The 18,094-nt window shown below is 41.8% G+C and overlaps 1 protein-coding gene across 1 annotated transcript in view; it reads right to left on the bottom strand.

The window, feature by feature from the left end:
- Positions 1–11,627: 11,627 nt before the first annotated feature.
- Positions 11,628–18,094, bottom strand: part of tmem8b (transmembrane protein 8B) — a 36,069-nt gene continuing 29,602 nt past the window's right edge. Inside the window, exons 12-13 of the mRNA XM_062381477.1 lie at positions 16,512–16,628; positions 11,628–12,337 (exon numbers count right to left, since the gene is read on the bottom strand). Coding sequence (XP_062237461.1) covers positions 12,002–12,337; positions 16,512–16,628 — 453 coding nt within the window. The 3' untranslated portion in view covers positions 11,628–12,001. The remainder of the gene's footprint in view (positions 12,338–16,511; positions 16,629–18,094) is intronic.

Genomic DNA, 18,094 nt, shown 5'->3' with positions numbered 1-18,094 from the left:
CCAGGTCATCCTTGAGTCCTAGTAAACACTTGTGCCAAATGTATTGCATTAACAGGAAGGTGTGGTAACCATGACCTTGACCTTTGACCATTGGAAATTGAAGAACTTCCCTTGACGTGCTCTTGAGCTGTTGTGTTTCCAAAACCAAAAACATGATTTGTAAGGTCATCGTGACCTTGACCTTTGACCTGTGGCTACCAAAAGAGAATAATTCCATCCTTGAATCTATAAACGTTTGCATCAAATTTGAAAACATTCCCTAGAGGTGTTCCTGAGATCTGGTCTTCACAAGAATAAGACAGACAACCTGAGAACATGACGCCTCTGACCTCTCGGAGTGGCCTCGGCTTAGAGTCACAATAATACTTCCTTTACACCGACACCATGACAGTAATGGGCGAAATGCTCTCTGCTGTTTTCCTTTGAGTCAGTAACAATATCCTCCGTCTTTGTGGCATTTAAATCAACTTTAATTTCACTCCACGGCTCCGTGAGTCACACAAACTGCTCCCTGTGAGAAAGACTCATCATTATTCTGAATTCCCGCTATCAGTTTTGCCGCTTGCAAATTTAATGATGCGGTCCCTATCATATTTTGAAATGCAGTCATGAGTGAAATGTGAATAGAAGTGAACTGAGGATGCACCTCTGGGATGCACCTGTGTTCATTATGAAGTGAAATTATCTGTCCTCACGGCTTGTTCTCTACCGGTGGAAGAAAAGGGGCTGAAACCCGGCCAACAAAGCGTCTGCATGCTGGGATGAAATAATTGTTTTTTAAATTGTATAATCAATATTCAAATCCTCCGTCTAGCTTTGTTCACTCACACATAATATTTTTTGCTGTAAGAACTCTACAATGAAAAACACATGATTTACCAGATTCTGTTTATCAACCTCCCAAAATGTATTTATCAACATTTCTCTTCATTTCCAAGATGATGGTGTGAATGTGGCTTTTATAAGGTTGACAAGAAAAAGATAAGATTAATCTCCATGTTTTATTATCACTGACAGAATACTCATGCTTCTACGGATCCAGGAGTTGTTTGTTGACAATTTGACGATGGGAATAATTCATGGATCTTAATGAAAAAGAAAATCAGGCATGTTTAGGGGACTGGTATCGTGAGTGTGTGAAATTGGGTGCAGCTTGATTAGATTTAAGGATCCACTTAGTGCCGTTCTGGTTCAGTTATTCTTGCTTTTTCTTGTAAAAGAATTTGAATTAATTGAGAGGAGAGACTCTTGAGATGTCACCGAGCTATAACAATATTGTAATTTCAACCCAAACAAGGGCTTTCAAAAAACCAAGCTGTGCATGTGCTCCAAATCTCAAAAACTATATATTTCAACAATGTTTTTCAATGGATTTGCAAACTGATAAAAAAGTTGTGGTTACAAAACAAATATTTAGTCATTTAATTAGGAGCATTTTCTGGAGTTTTACATTTCCATAGCTCTATGATGTATTCAAGTGAATCAGTTTAAGAAGAGAGGATACCTGTTGAACTTCTTATAATTCACACACAATCACATAGCCTACTTTGTTTAAGGGTTCACAAGCCCAAAAAGTCTGGAGTTTGGTAGTATGTCGTGTGCAGGTTCTCTCATCAAACCTGTAACAAGTTCCACAAAGCTTCTGTCAGCTGATCTTTCACGTGAGCAGTTGCATCATCCCGCGCTGCTCGCTGAGCTGTAAACGAACATATGTTGTCTTCATTTTGATCTTTACCACCCACTTTACTCCCCTCATCCTTGTTTTTTATTTTTTTTTGTTCCTGGCTGCTTTCCGACTTAATTTCCACCTCCTCATCCCGACCAGATGTCGCACCCTCAGCAAAAGTCGTTGCCACCGAATATCCAGCAGCTCACGGAGAGCGGACTCCAGGTGAACAAGCAGATCAGGGCCTGCATGCACTGATCACGTGGAACACACCCAATCTTTTTAATGTTGCTCTTTTTAATGCCAACAAATGCTGCATAGTGCAGCTCAAGCAAATGTTGCGTTGGCGTATTTCCAATTAAAAACAAGCCTAATTTGTTCAGGATTCTAGCAGATGCCCGACTGTTAAAATATAATAAGAAGAACGAATTTGCTCTTTACAAAACACTGTTCACCATCTCCACCGAAAAACCCACAAGCTGGAACTCGATCGAGTCATTGACCCAACTTGCCGGGCCCCCCCATCCCTCACCTCCCAGAGCAATGTGTTGGGCCCCTAATTGGGGAGACTGTGGGCTCATAGCGAGGAACGAGCCAATCAGGATGTCGTCCTCTCCACAGGAGTGGAACTGCACGCTGGCTGTGGAGCTTGTTAAGGCACAGTTACTTGTAGCATCATGGGAGCTGTAGAACACAAACAACACACACACACTCACACACACACAGAGCAGTAACTCAAATCACCAGCTGTCTAGAGAGCACCAACTAGAAATTTTATGTGGAACATTTGAGGAAAGCACACAACATCATAGTGAAACATTTTGTCGTAAATCACTTTACCTCCCAAACCTGTCGAGCGAACGTGGGTTGGCTCAGTTGAACAGACACTGAAGGACAATGAGACATAACGGAGGAAGTCAAATAGGCACGATTAATCAAATTGTTGCTGTTGTGGTTATTTCACCGTTACCATCAGTTAAGGTTCGAGGGCCCTGCGGCACAAGTGCAGCCTCAGCGACCTGGAGATGTGAGCCTGACATGAGTGAGTGACAGCCAGCGAGCAGATCACAGCACAGGTCGCATCAAACCTCTCTGTCCAAGAGACGGCAGGGACTGATGAGGGCCAGAAGAAAACCTGTCTGTCATCCTGACTTCAGGCCGCTGGTTTTTCATGGTGCCTGTGAGTTAACAAGCCCTGTATCCGAGAGGTAAAAAAATAATAAAACTCTGCCATGATATAATGATTTTGCAAGATTTGATTCTGAGGTCAGATTGGAAGAAAAGTTTCGGAAGAAGAGGGTTCATTCAATCTGCAAACTTTTCAAACTCCACAAGATATTCCTCACTAATGAACGTCAGCCTCAGCAGGTAAAAAGTTTGTTAATTAAGTCTATTTAATCATGTAGGTTAAAGTCATTTTCATAATTTCACAACACTCAGCAGCTGGCACCAGCCTACATATGTTGTGCCGATAGGTTTAAGTGTTTAGCATAATGCATGACACCCCTGAAGGCTACAGGCCAGATGTGTCTCATGATATGGAGGAAAGGCCTCAGGCTCCTATGTAATCATTGAGTGTAGTGTGCAGCAGCATGTTGGACCACTTCAGACCAAAAAGGAAGCTGTGAGGAAATTACATCATATTTTAAACCTGCTTTATGAAAACCGGTAAAGCAATCGAAGCTCAGAGGTCCATGAAGTCTTTTTTTGCAGCTTTCAACCTTGTATCATGATCTTTCAAAAAACCAAGAACAACTTTAGTGAGTATAATGATATGTTTTAGGAGATTTCAAATAAATAAAGTTTAAATTACGAGACTAGGAAAGCTTTCACTGGGCTGTTTCCTGCAATTTTTAAGACAGCGTAATACCTGAACATGTTCAATACAGTTTACTCTAAACTTCTGCTTCATTTAAAGGCCTCTGTTGAATTATACAGGTATCTGATGGTTAGCAATTACATTTTAGATTTAAATTTATCCAGAAACAAACACACTTCTCACTCGTTCTATTATTATACAATGTGCAGCATTTACATATTTACATATTCCATATTATGCATCATCTACAAATATGCTATCAGGAAATCCCTGGGGTCATTCTGCTATTCTGAGAATCTGAATCTGACTTTATTTCCTGTGTGCTTCTACAGACTCTTTTTTTGTTCTTAACTCGCATGGAACTTCAAAACACAATTTAAGATTTGGCGTATTCAACACTCGAGTGTTGACATGGAGGCCCTGATGATTAAAGCCCCAGCACCAGTCAAATCTGAGGTTTAATTTACAAAGACAGGTCCCTTATTCCTGAAGTGGCATCAGTTTGTATCTTAAACTACAAGCATCATTAGCAGTCCACAACCCAGAGGCTCGTCACTCTTTCAAAAGGCCAGTCATCGTTTGATCCCGCAAGACAGATGTCTGTGCATGAGTACACCCTGTATATATATATATATATATATATATATATATATTTATATATATATACCCACGACAGAGTTTATTAAATCTCCCAGCGCCGATCCCTCTCTACACAGCATCTGAAATGTAGCATGACCTCCCTGGTCCCATCAGACGGCGCGGCTGTCTGCTTGATGTGTTTGGGTCCAGTGTGTGTTGACAGGAATCCAGAGGAAGAGCAGAGCACGAGCCAAATCAAAGAAGTGAGGCTATTTATTTAGATCTGCTGTGTTTTGACAGTTTTCTTCCTCTTCTACACTTCTCTTCTCGGGCCTGACTTTAAAACACTCCTCAGCTTCAATTTTATGTGACATTGAACGATCAGTGTGTAAAATATCCAGACTAGTCAAATCATATCGTTTTCTATAAAGAACCCATGACACCCATATTCAAATGCAATGATCTTTGAGTGGCCGGCAGTAATTCTGAATTAACATTTTCATTTGTTATCCCAGTTTAACGGATCCAATGTGCTTATATGTGTCACAAGAATCAGATCATCAGTATTCAGCCTGCACACCACTCACAAGAAGACCCTGCTTAAGGTTTCATGATGGTAATAGGAGAATACACTAGATTTTAACTAATTTGAGTTTTTAATACTTGAGGCTGATACCCTGCAGGCGGTTCCTTAATCGTTTTTATCAACCTAATCATGGATTATGCGGAGAAGAAAATCCTTGGAAATTAAAGTCTTAAAAACCCTTTATGTTGTGTAGTTTGGTGCAAAAACAATCTAAGTGCCTGAATTATTAATCAGCTGAATGACGAGGGCGATATAGAGAATGTTGTTTCCTCGTTTTCATCAGGCCTTTATATTTCCCTTTGTGATTAAAAATATGCTTTGTGTTTATATCTGTTTACGTTCACGCCTCTTCTAAGGCACAGGGGTGATTTGAGCTGTCGTTCTCATGGTCATGACGGATTTATCTTCAGGGTTTAAACATGAACATGAGTTTGCCTTTCACGTTCAACATTCAGGAGGGGGGGGGGGCTCTGGATGCAGGAGGCAGGACATGATGTAAACATTCCAGTCTTGCTTCTCTTTCCAATTTTATATCTTCGTCAGCATCTTCTGTGTGTGTGATATGATATTTGTATTCTTCCAGTTGTGTGTCCGACGCACATTGGAAACTTAATCAACACCCCCGCTCTCTTTCTGGACATATTCCTGCTGTATTCTCACAGAGGCTCATCTAGACATGCCCTGCAGGACACATTCAGCCCCTCCAGGAAACTGCATGTCTGAAAGCAGCTGATGTAAATATCATCAGAATTCTCGCAGCAGTTGTTGATTTATTTCAGTCTGAACCGAAGTTCAGACGGGGACTGGCCAACCAGCAGTGTGGTGCCTTCAGGGCCGTGCTGCCAGTGTGGCTACAAACTAAGTAATTCATTCAAGGCAATGAACAAGTACTTTGGGGTTAAAACAGGTCACTGTAGTAAGTAAATTCAATTTAATACAGCAGCAAGGAGCCATGAGAGACCGGGAACAGCACGGTTCGGCCAGAGGATCTTTATTTGTGATATCGATCGGCTGCATACTGATAGAAACTGCGTGATCAGACCTGGGGGTCGTGGATGCACAGGCTCCTGGAAGAGATAACAAGACACAAAGGTTTTCACTTGAGATGGTTTGTGCATTGACTTTAAACACTGGTCCTCTTCAGCCCCTGCAAACCACGATCGGTACTAATGTGCACCAGCCCACTTGGAGGTTTGAAACTCAGCAGCCTTCTTCCTCCTGCCTTTACCTGGAAGGTTGTCTGCAGAGCTTCTTCCCCCACAACAGTATTTAACCTGCAACCTCGAGTTCAGCAGCCGAGCTGAAGCTCAGCTCTCCCTCCGGTCTGTGCTCTCTCTGCTGCTGGAGCTCCTCGTCTTCCTCCTCTAATAGAGCCACGGCACCTGAATCAACTTCATAACTGATTACTCTCCCTTTCCGGGAACTTTTTTCGAATCTCCCTCACGGACATTCGCTTATCTCTCATTTATATTTAAGTCACAGCTTTATGCAGGATGTCTGGCTCGTGAGGCAAATGAGGCTTGTTACTGTTTCAAGCTCAATTTAACTGAGTGATAACATGAAGAAGCGGGGAGAGCTAATCTTTTCGCGCACTGTTGGAACACAGCGAGGAAACGCCTTGACGTCTCCATGAAAGAGTCACTGAGAAACCAGCATGTGCCTCAATAGAGCACATATACTCCCACCAAAGCCCTACAAATTAATTCCACACTTAACAGTAATGAAAACATTGAAGATAACTTACTGTCTGTCCATATTATCTCAGCTATACATTGGTGGTAGTTACAGGGTTGTAGGTGGATGTGTTACCATAGCACACCAGCCTACATCTCAATCAAACCACATTTTACTCTGCAAGATCCAGATGTTTAATTGATTCCCACAAAATTCGGCACAAATCTGAAATAATTCCTATATCAGTGCCTTTGTCCAACCCATAAAAATGTACGACACGTAACTACTTCCTGCCACCTTCCACAAATGAAGTCAGAATATTCCAGATCACTTGAGCTGCCAGGAAATGAGAAAACTTTAATCGACTTGTAATTTAGACTTTTACTTCGGTCCATCTCCCATCCACTAACATAGAGCAGGCAGATGTGTAACCTATGTTGCAGCCAGCCACCAGGGGGCAGTCAAGACACTTTGGCTTCACTTGTTGGAGCGGTCATGTCCTCCATCTTCATATAGAGTCCATATGGTCCAGATCCAGACCAAACATTACTTATATCTTGGCCCATGTCCCACCCTTCCAACACAATTTAGTAAATCAATTTAGTAGCTTTTGATTTATCCTGTTAACTAATAAACAAACAAACAAACAAACCTACAGGATGAAAACCTTTTCATTTACGGTCAGTGGGGAAAACATGATCTCCTTCACCGAGGTAAATATGAACAACTTTCATTTATTTCATGCAAAACGTATTAACCTGCAACAGATTCTTTATTAACCTAATCTAAACCAAGCCAGCGTCATTACGGGGAAGCGTCTGCACCCTGGACCGCAGCTGGTCTCATAAAATAAACTCATATTTCCCGGTTGCTATGCAATCTCACAGAACAAACAAACCCTGGACTCTAGCCAGATGGACGCACAAATCATTACGGATCGACCAACACGTTTAATGTAGGGGACATTAGGCTTTCTTCAAATTTAAACCCTTCTGTGAGAAAAGGGGGAGAAAAAGGACTTTTTCTACTTGTCCATCAATCATCCCGTCGGCTTTTCTTCCCCTGTAGATCATAGCAGGCATCTTTGTGTCCCGGCCTTGGACACAAATGGCGGCCAAATTGCATTTCTACCGTAATTCCCAGCTTTGAGAGGCCTGTGATGTGCGCTGCGTATTGTTTATGAGGCAGAAATTCATTTCTAAAGTGAGTAAATTTCAAGGCTGAGCTGCAGTTTTCTCACTGAGGCGGTTTGTCCGTGTTTAGAATGAGTTGTCATATTTCCCGGAGTGCTCCCTCTGCAGCGTTCGGGTTTTTCTGACAGGTGTACGTGCAACTTGGGGGAGCGTCCATTGTTCCTCTGTGAAAGTCTGTCTGCTGCCTTTTGTCGACTTGTAAAACCCACGTTCTCTGAACTCCTGTACAGCAACACGTTCGGCTAATTAGCATTCATATGAATATAACTTTGTGGCTGTGCGGCTGCTTTGTTGTCGTGTGACGGTTCATTTAAATTCCCTCCCTCTTTTACGTCTTGTTAGCAGCGTTTGGTCCACTTATTGTATCTCCTCATGGTTTACTGCTCTGAAGCTTCTGTTCTGTGATGTGTTTATGTTTAATGGAAGTTTAATGTCATATGTGTTTATTTCACAAATCTGTTTCCCGCCCGACAGTGGGGTTCATTTTAAAAAAGGAAACTTTATATATTCATGAGTGTGCTGCGTGTTAGACGGAGCATGATTTGTAGTAAATGTGTTATTATTGACTGTCTGTATTATTAAACTTCTGATTAAAATCTTTTAGTCAGTACATGTGTCACTGTCGGTATCAGTATCCTGAAGAAAATTCATAGCAACTATTGGAAGTTTTTATAGAAAAAAAATCTTGGCTGGGACTATAGACTATACATAACGATGGAAGACATGACAGCTCCCAAAAGTGAAGCCGTAGAGTCTTCCTCCATGTTCGCAGATGGGACAAGGATTAGACTAATAAGTCAAAGTATGCGTCAAGAAAGATGGCGGCGTTTGTGTCCAGGATATTTTGGCTTCATTTCCTGATAGTTGGGGGAAGTGGAAACACGTCATCCATCTTTATTTACAGTGTCTGGTTGGGACAAGCTGACAGGCTACAAAAGATGAAAAATATATATGTTCCAGGTATGAAAAGGTCAATATGAAGGTTTGTCCACAACTAAATCTATTCAATCTATAACAATCTATTTAGTTATCTTTCAGATGATTTTATTGATTTTCACTTACTGAATATTCTCAACAAATATCCAAAGGAAAAGCATTCATCGAAAGGAAATACATTTAATTTCCCGACTTTTCCTCGAGCACCGACAGCAGATTGACATCCATATTTATGACTGAATTATGAGTTAATAACCATCAGTCTAATCTGTACTGTACTTTACATTTAGTGATTTCTTTTGGTTTGGTGAAAACCTTGGTTTTGGACTTGTACCAGATCTTGTTGAATCGACACTCGGCTCGCTGACATGCTCGGTGAAGACGGTCGTGAAGGGGCTCTTATCCAAACAAGAATGAGATAGACCAGCAGCATGTGAATGGCAGAATTTAAAGTAATAACATAATAAAAGCCAAATGTAATGAGCCATTTAAAATGTATAAAAATGTTGTGTTTTGGCAAAGTGTGGCTCGTGATTTTTCAGCCGTGTACAGTTGGTCTATGCTCAGACTGCAGGATTTACCCAAGGACAAAAACAGCCCTGTAAACAAGCGCAGCTGAAATTGCTCTGGCGCTGTAGGTTATGGTGTGTCAGAGTAATAATCCTGTTAGATATGTTAGCCAGGCATCCATGAATACAAAGAAGGCACTTGCTTTGATTTCATGTGCGGTGGAATTACAGGGATATAAACTGTTTGAAATTTCAATATCTAAGACCTTGTCGTTTTGGTCTAATTTGTCTCATTAAGTGCAGTCACAGGCCCTTTATATTCCCACACAGGGGTGCACTCCACACTCAGAATACCGAGTCTCTTATTATATGAATTTCCATCTCTTGGCTTTCTCCCTGGAGCGGCTGGGGACTGACCGAGACATGGCCCTAAAACACAAAATACTGCAGAGCTGCACAAAGGTTGCTGTGCCTTTAACCACAGTTTTCAATTAGTTTAAATTGTTCCTTTTAATAACGGCAGGATATTTTTAGAGCAGGGGTTTCAATTTGATGTGATTAAACCTAAAAACAGGTTGTTTGATATAAAGGATATATCATTTTTGTTGTGTAGCATTAATTCGTCCTTTCTTTCCTTCACTTCTGGACAGAGAGCGACGAGCAGAGAGGTTAATGTACCGACTTTAAAAAACCCTCAGTGAATTCATTCCAGCACATTTTAAAAACTCCAGAGAAACCGTAGAGTAGAGAATCTCTGTTTAATTAACTGGAGCATTTCTGATAAAAAATCATGAATTGGATTTTCTTTCCGCTCCTCGTCTGTGAAATAAGCGATTACAGTTTGAATTAAACAGGGTCATTAAGGGTGAGTTTGTTCAGCACCAGCATCAGTAGCTCTGGTTTATTGTCAGATTATCAGCTCAGCCAATTCAGAAAATATACAAAAACATCACTGATAATTTCTATTTTTAGTTTATATTTATTGAGGTCCCGCTGATGTGCACACACTCGACCAACCTCAGGTCCGCCTCAGCTGTCAATCATGATGTTTCACCCTGTTTTTACAGCGTCAAATAACTAATGAAATCCAAATTGATCAAAAATCAATAATGAACACTCGACCATGTATCAGTGTGGAACTAATTTAACATGTGATTTGACTCTAGAGGTTTTGTCCACATCCCATCCGCTAACGTGGAGGAGCCAGGGTTTATGACCTGTACTGCGGCCAGCCACCAGGGGGTGAGCAAGCTGATTTGGCTTCAGTTTTTGGGACGCTGACATGGCCACCATCTGTCTGTGGTGTTTACTGGCTAATGGCTGCGAGCTGCTGTGGCACACACGTTGTTGTTGTGTGTTGATTGAAAAAGCAATTGCATTTACACTCGTGTCCCTGACCAGTTACAGAGGTGTTTTGCAATCTGATCACCTAAAAACACATTTAAATGACATGTGTAAGTATAGTATATGTGTGTGTGTTTGTGTCTAACTCATGTGTTTTGTGCTTTGGTAAAAAAATAACGTGATGGTTATGAAATCAGGATTTTGTATTTTTAGAGCAGCAGCTTTGAAATGGCTTGAAAGCGCCTGCTGGGTAACATGTAGTATTAATGAAGCCAACTTTCAGTGAGATCTTCAGACTCTGTTCCATTCACTGTCTGACAGAGAACCACGCCAATGGAAACAGCTTTATCAGGAATCCATCTGTGTTAAAGTACAGTAGGTGAGAGCACAGCCGGCAGGAGCCCCCACACATCCAATAGGTTCTCACCCAGTCGTGAGTCTTTGTGCCTCTAATCTTGCTGTTGTGTGTAAATATATATATTTGCCAAAAGAATGAATTATTGTATCTGCTCTGGAATAATCCGATTATAAAGATGCATCTCACTTAATATAGAATAAAGCAAAGAAACCCCTCTTCTCCTTCCATGGGAGCACAGAGTGGCTGGATATCAGTATGCTCTGATGCTGCCGTCATGCTGCTGCTGCTCTGTAGGAGAATTATTTATCCCTCGCTCTATTCCTGGGAGGATGCTGCTGACAGCGTCTCATCTCACTGTCTGAGCACCACCGGCTTCCATTAAGGGCCACGGAATTGCAGTGTGATGTCTTTTTGCAAGGCAGGCTCCACCGGTTGCGCCGCGTCTCTCTCTAAAAGCTCCGAAAGCACAAGTGATACCGAGGCAAAGAAAGAAAAACATTTATTGTTTATGAATGTGGTGTCACACGGGTCCTGTCAGAAAAAGGAACAGGGAGGTGAGGTCTTGGTTTGAGGTCTGTGAAGATATCCTGCCTCCGCTCGGCGTCTCTCTCTCTCTCTCTCTCTCTCTCTCTCAGCAGGCGGCCGGACTTTGGAACCGTTCCAGTTAAAGAACAATCAGCACGTTTGTGTAAAAGCGAGAAAACATTGCAATCGCAAAAAATAACAAAAACAGACAGTCTAACATTCCACACGACTACTAGTCTTTTCTTTTTTTTTTACATGTGTGGCGTTCGTATTGTTATAAAATTTGACAGAATAACATTTTTGTGTCTCAGTGCAAAAGATATATTTCAAAAGAAGGTCAGAAAAGCCGTGCCCTTGATAAATGTGACCCCCCCCCCCCCGGCCCACCCTGACCCTCCCACCATCTCCCTGCCCCCCCGCCCCGACCCATGCCCCGACAGTACAATACCCGGCCCCCGTTAACGAGACCGCCAATAAATAACCAACAGAAGCAGTTTTACAGTCACCGTCAGATAGCAGCAGTGTTTCAGCTTTGACTTTAAATACATATTCACAAACAACAGTGTGTCACTGTACACCCACGACTCATCAGAACAACTTTACCTATAGATTATAATAATTACAGCTGTAACCATAGCCATTACAATAACAACAGAACAAAAAGAAAAAAGAAAAAAGGAACTCAGTGTTTCACATACGCATCGACGTATTTACAGTACTGTTTGAAGTTCTGTGGCTTAATTTCCCGTGTGTGAATTCCCCAAGTAAAAGAAGGCAATGACGTGTCTCTAAGGTCAAAGGCTGGGAGGTCATCAGCTGGTGCAGATGCTGTTGATGGAGATGATGGCCGGGTCCACCAGGCCCAGCTCCTCGTGCTCGTTCACGCACAGCTGATAGCCGCAGCCCCGCCTGCGCTTCAGCGGGGTCACCTTGGCGTCGGTCTTGGCGCGGGGCGGCAGGAGGAAGCCCACGCTCCCGGCGATCAGCATGTGCCAGATGCTGTGGATGTAGAAGTAGTTCTCCTCCGTCTCCACGAAGGCGTAGAGGGCCACGGCGGACGTGGCGATCATGGTGCCCGGGAAGAGGAAGAACGCCCAGCGCTTCCAGGTGGGCGGGTAGCAGCGCCGCCGACGGACGGTACGCACGGTCTGACGGGGACAACACAACACACAACACAATGTTATCTCCTGGCACAACAGCAAGTTTGAAATAGAAACTGTTGTTAGTGTTCTCTTGATATTGTCAATACATTTCTTAATATTCTCTTAAGAAGGTTTCTTGGAAAAGCCTGTGAAGTTATAGTTCATGGTTTAACAACTTGGAAATCATGATACCTAAAAAATGGAGTGAAGTGGAGATTATGGGAGCAGAATATTTCTAGATGCATTTCCAATAATTGTCCAAAGCCAGTAACTTAGAGATCTGAGATCCATTTGCAAACCCAGGTAAATAAATAATAATAAATCCTCAGGAATGTATTTGTTTCCTCCGTCGTGGAGGTTATGTTTTCTGTCTGCATTCGTTTGTTTATTGGTTTGAAGGATTACCTAAAAACTGCTCCACGACAATTTGTGGAATGAAGGAAGAAGGATCTCATTACATGTTGGTGCAGATCTGAGTCAGAGGGAGGATTAAGGAATTTGTTTCACCATGTTCAGAAATGGGAGTGTTCTGTATTTTACACCATTACTATTGATTTCTTTAAGAAAAATTCATGCAGGTTTAGGGGTCTAATATTTATGAGTGTCTGTAATTAGGTGCAGATCCAATTAAAAACCTGGATCTCGTGAATTTCACTCTGGTTTCATGAGGCAGAGGACTGTTCTCTTTAGTTCTCCAGTTTCTTTGTTGGGTGACTTTTGATTTCCAGAAGCAGAAAAACGATTCTCTTTGTACTAAAGTTAATTTGACTTGTTCCCTCGTGTTTCTCCAGGCTGCACATAAGCAAACACACAGGTGACATGTAAGTCTGTGAGTTTCTTTTGTGTGCAGTTGAATGTACCAGTGTCACATTTTGCACATTTCCATTTAAAGAAAACCCAGAAGACGTCAGGAAGCATGAATCTCTCTCAGCCCGTTAACTGTGTGAACTACATCTGAGAATCTCCTGTGAAAGAATTAAGATTTATCGTCGTAAACAAGCGAAACAACGACATGAGGAGGAACATTATAAAAGTGCCTTAAAGAGGAGCTCCGTTTCCTCTGCTCAGCTGGAGGCTCGCCTCTGGCAGAGCTGTGCTGCAGCGTACAGCTGCTCTCTGAAAGAGAAGTGGAAGAAAACCTTTTGACAGGATGTTGAACTTTCTTGAAGTGCAGGTCAGTGCTATATATGCGATGTGGAGACGTGGGAGGTGCTGGGTTCACACCAGGTCCTCTCTGAGCCTCTGCCTGTGTTTCTGCTACTCACTTCACTCAAGTTTTTAAAACACTCTCTCTTGTCTTTGTGAAAAGCTGCACCATCATTTAAAAATGTCCCGTAATTAGTCGAAAAGAAATCGACCTTCCCTACGAAACCTCCGAAGGCGTGTAAATTAGATTCAAAATTTCATTCTCGAAGTTTATTAGGACCCATAAAAAGCACTTTATGGTTTATTTGTATTATAAAATGAGAGTGGGAGGTCACACAGGGAGCAGTCATTCAAATATGAAGAGCAGTGGGAGTTCGGCGAGGCAGCAGCAGACAGTTCCCTTCCACTCTTCATGAATCTCTATTGGCTCTAATGACTGAAATGTGTATTTATGCAAACTGCTGCAGCATTAAGCCCCTAATAGATGTTTTAAATCTCTCATTTTCATTCTTATTTATGCTCGTGCTTTGTTCGGCACCTCATACATGAATGTCTTTATTTGTTTAATCCAGATAACTTCCTCAGTCTTTCTGTGCGGGGCCACAATCACTGAAGGCGTGGCCCCTGCATTCGTAAACAGTCAAACTGGAGAGTGATTCTTGATTGTATTTAGACTCTATTGTCATCTCTTTATAAACATTGATCCCATATAACATTTTTCCTCAAGAATCATTAAAATGACAACTCATTCGAGGGAAATTAAAAGTCCTTCATGAGTGACAGAGATAATTACATGTGTTCAGGCAGGAAAATGGCTTTGACTGAATCATTATTCTGTGTTCATTCTAGGCTAAAGACTAATAATCATTAATGGCTGCTCCCATTCCTTTAGAAAAGCCTCATTGTCGCAGAAACAGTTTCAGAGCAGGACGTTCTTTTCACTCATTTACTTTTTGGGAGAATTAGGGACGTTTGGCAGTCGTAGCTTCTTCTCTCGTCTTCTCACCGCTCATGACAACCCCTGCAAAGCAGCAGCAGCCGCTCGGTGCCCTCCGCTTGACTGATCTAATTCGGTTTGTGTCTGGGAACATTCAGAATGCCAGGCTTTGCAGAAACATGACAAGTTGAAATGAAAGGGCCCTTGTCGAGGATGTGCGGCACTCAAACTCGGGAGCTACTGAGGCCGAGTGGGGTGGTGGGGGGGGGGGGGAGAGAATGCTGAAATGCAGATCTACACTGTTGAACAGCTGATAAATTATGAAGCAATCAAAGCCCGAGTTCAGGTTGATTTTACAGAAATGTTACAGAAACGCTGCATTAGCCTGAGATCAGAGGGAACACCACGCTAACGGCAGCTTTCATGGAAAAGCAGAGTTTGCTATCGTGATCTGAGAGAGAGCGGTTCATTGTCAGTGAATGGAAACTAGTGTATATATCCATTCTATAGATATGACACCAGACAAGCATTAAATAACATATTTCAATGAGCCATCCAGATATTGAATTACCACAGAAAACCAGTCCAATAGCAGAAGCCAGTTATGCAAACCTCACATTGAATGATGCAGCTGGTGAATTCTGAAGAGCTGTTGTTAACTCCATGAAAAAGAAGAAGAAGAAAAAGAAGAAGAAGAATCTCATCTGTGCTTGAATACACTGTCTCCTGCGTTTGGTGCTAAAGGCAGAGGGTTTACATGGTGGAATTGAACAGGACTTCATCCTCCACAGTTTTCTTTTTGTATAGGATCCTGCAGCTCACAGGGAAGATAACTCACAGCTACAACTCCCACGCTGTATTCGATGCAAAGCTTTTCTCCGAGGAAGCCGCTAACCATGTTTTCAAACTCATGTCAGAGGTTTGGTGTTAAAGGCTTCGTCTTCTTCTGCCGGTTCTTTTTTTTCTTCCTTTTTTCAAAAACCTTTGCCCGAAAGACTATTATTTTTTATCTTCTCAGTTGAGGGAGCACATTATGACTCGACGAAGAGTCACTGAAAGTACAAGCTGACTTATAATGGAACTACAACCCGTGACTAATACCCACAGGCTGCAAAAACTTTTAAAGCTCCTTCCATGCTAATGTGAAGGAGCTCCGTTGGTCGGAACCCCTCAGTTTTTACAGCCCCGCACATGTTCCAGTCCCGTGTTAGCTCAAATGATGGATTATGGTTTTTGAACACTTACAGGCATGAGGAACAAAAGAGAGACGGAGCTGACATGTTTCATCTTCATGTCCATGAATGTCAAACACACATACAATGTATTAGAATAATTGCATTTCATCCAGTTTCAGAAATATCCCTCATAGAGCAGCTGTATATTTTTAAGTTCAATCTGTTTACATGTAGAAAGTTCACAAGCCAAAAGTCTTAAGAACTTTGTAACACTGCCTTTAAAATATTGTTAGTAAATATTACCTTTACCCCTATTAACTTTTTTATTGATTTCATGTGTGGTAGTTTTCTGGATTTCTCATAAATAGAGCATAACAGTGTCCACACACTTTTAAAACAGTAAATTTCCCATTTATTTTCTCCATTGACATTCCTGAAAATAAGTATAAAAACAGTTTTGAGTCTGAAACCAGGCCGAGCAGCTACGGGATGAATGTGTACATGATTATTCTAGGAGTGAAGGAACTACATAAAACAAATTTTTCTTAAAAACTCACAATATCAGAGGGACTCGTGGCTTCGACAGGAGGATATAACATTATTTCAGGAACTCAAGTGGTGAGTCAACTTAGAGGATTACACTATAATAGCTGATATGGATATCTATCTTTACACACTGTTGAGCTCTACTGGACAATTACTTCAAACCATTTAATGACTACGATGTATATGGCTTTATAACTTCATCCCCCTCGGATTTCCCTACAATAATTAATTTCAATCAAATAACTCCTTATCTGTCTTCCTCTTGGACTATTGTGTTACATGTGAATCCCCCTCTTACGATCAGTAATCTCTTATCTCCACTTTTATAATTAAATTCGTTTTTTTACTGTGCTGCAGACATATGAACGTCTCTTACCCACGCCACGGCCATGATGCCCAGAGCAAACAGGCTGGGTCCCAGCAGGTTCCACAGACCGTGACGGTCCAGCTGCAGCGCCATGGACAGAGACATCGCCCCCAGCAGATACAGCACCTTGACAGAAAGAAAACACGCCGGTCAATAAGTGACAACACCGGCTACTTCCCAAAATGAATATGTGTGCGATCAATTTGAGGCGTGTCCCCACGTTAGAAATATTGTGACAAAATCTTTGCGAGGCATCGTAAATCTTCAGAAGTGATCGGTGCTCTCTAAACCACCGGGACATGATTTGTATGTGTTTCAATACTTTCATTTATCTCCAGCGTTTTGCACCTGTGTCCTGTTTTTTTTGGGGAGGGGTTTGGGGTGGGGGGCTGTGGGAGTTTGTGCTTTTTCTCAAAACAGCTGCTGTCTTTGGAGATTTGGTTGAGAAGTTTGTTCACAGGCAGAATGAACCACACAGAGGCTGGAAAGAGAAAGAGAAACCTGCTGGAAGAGGTTTGGTGCTGTGGTTGCAAGTTGGTTCAGTTTGGTTTTAAAAAAAGAATAGTGAATGTAAATATCTTGTCAATATGGTGATGCCTTAGATAATCTAGTTTGAGAAGAGTTAACACAATTCCGGTCATTGTTAGACAGAAAAGCTAATTTGGAAAACTACACATGAACAGTTGAAAGCTGGAGATATTCTACATTTTCAAGGGAGAACCCAGATCAGGGATTTCTACCCTCCAGTTTTATTTAACGATTGCGAGATGTACTTCCACATTTTTTGTAGATTTCTTGGATGGATCTGGATCAACTGCTACAATTTGGTGCAGATCCAAATCCAAATCTGGATCTAGTGAATTTAAATGTGGCATCACAAGGAGACAGTTGGGCCTTGATGGAGATTTGGCCTCCACTGAGTGTCCTTCTACTTCTTACTGTCAACAAATGACAGAAGAACGACAAAAATGATGGATGAATAACTGAAGAGGCCAAAGGGGCAAAGATCCCAGGAGCCTGCGGGGTTCAGAGGGACCAACACAACCAGTCAGACAACAACAAAGAGACGCACAATGACTACGAGAAAGGCACAAAATAATCATTAAAATACAAAATAACCACAAAGAGAAAAATAATCACCTGAGGGAGACAGAAAACAGCCACACAGAGAAGCAAAAGGAAACCGATTTTAATAGAGTTTTGTTCTTCTTTTTGTTGTTTGAGGGCAGCATCCTCGGCTATTGTGTATTCTTATGTCATATAACACCATTGTTTCCCCAAAACTGTGATAAATGCATCAGCGCGCCTCAGTCTGACATTATCAAGAACACACACAGTCCCACGTGCTGCATCATATTCTGCTGTATATGCACTGAATCACCACATGTGTATTAATCCACTGCTAATGCACCATTAACAGCAGTTTTAAATTTAAATTTTAAAATGATTGTGGCCCAGTTATTTTAGGAGATTAACCTTTTCATTTTAAATGAACCATAAAGATTGAAGATACCATATCTTCTATGAGAATGAGCGGCCTTTGGAGCTGAGTGCATCAGACAGAGTGGCTGAGTCAGACAGTAACTGAGAAA

The sequence above is a fragment of the Platichthys flesus genome, chromosome 3 (genome assembly GCF_949316205.1).
Source record: "Platichthys flesus chromosome 3, fPlaFle2.1, whole genome shotgun sequence".
NCBI classification, from domain to species: Eukaryota; Metazoa; Chordata; class Actinopteri; order Pleuronectiformes; family Pleuronectidae; genus Platichthys; species Platichthys flesus.
This window is presented reverse-complemented; position numbering and strand designations above follow the sequence as displayed.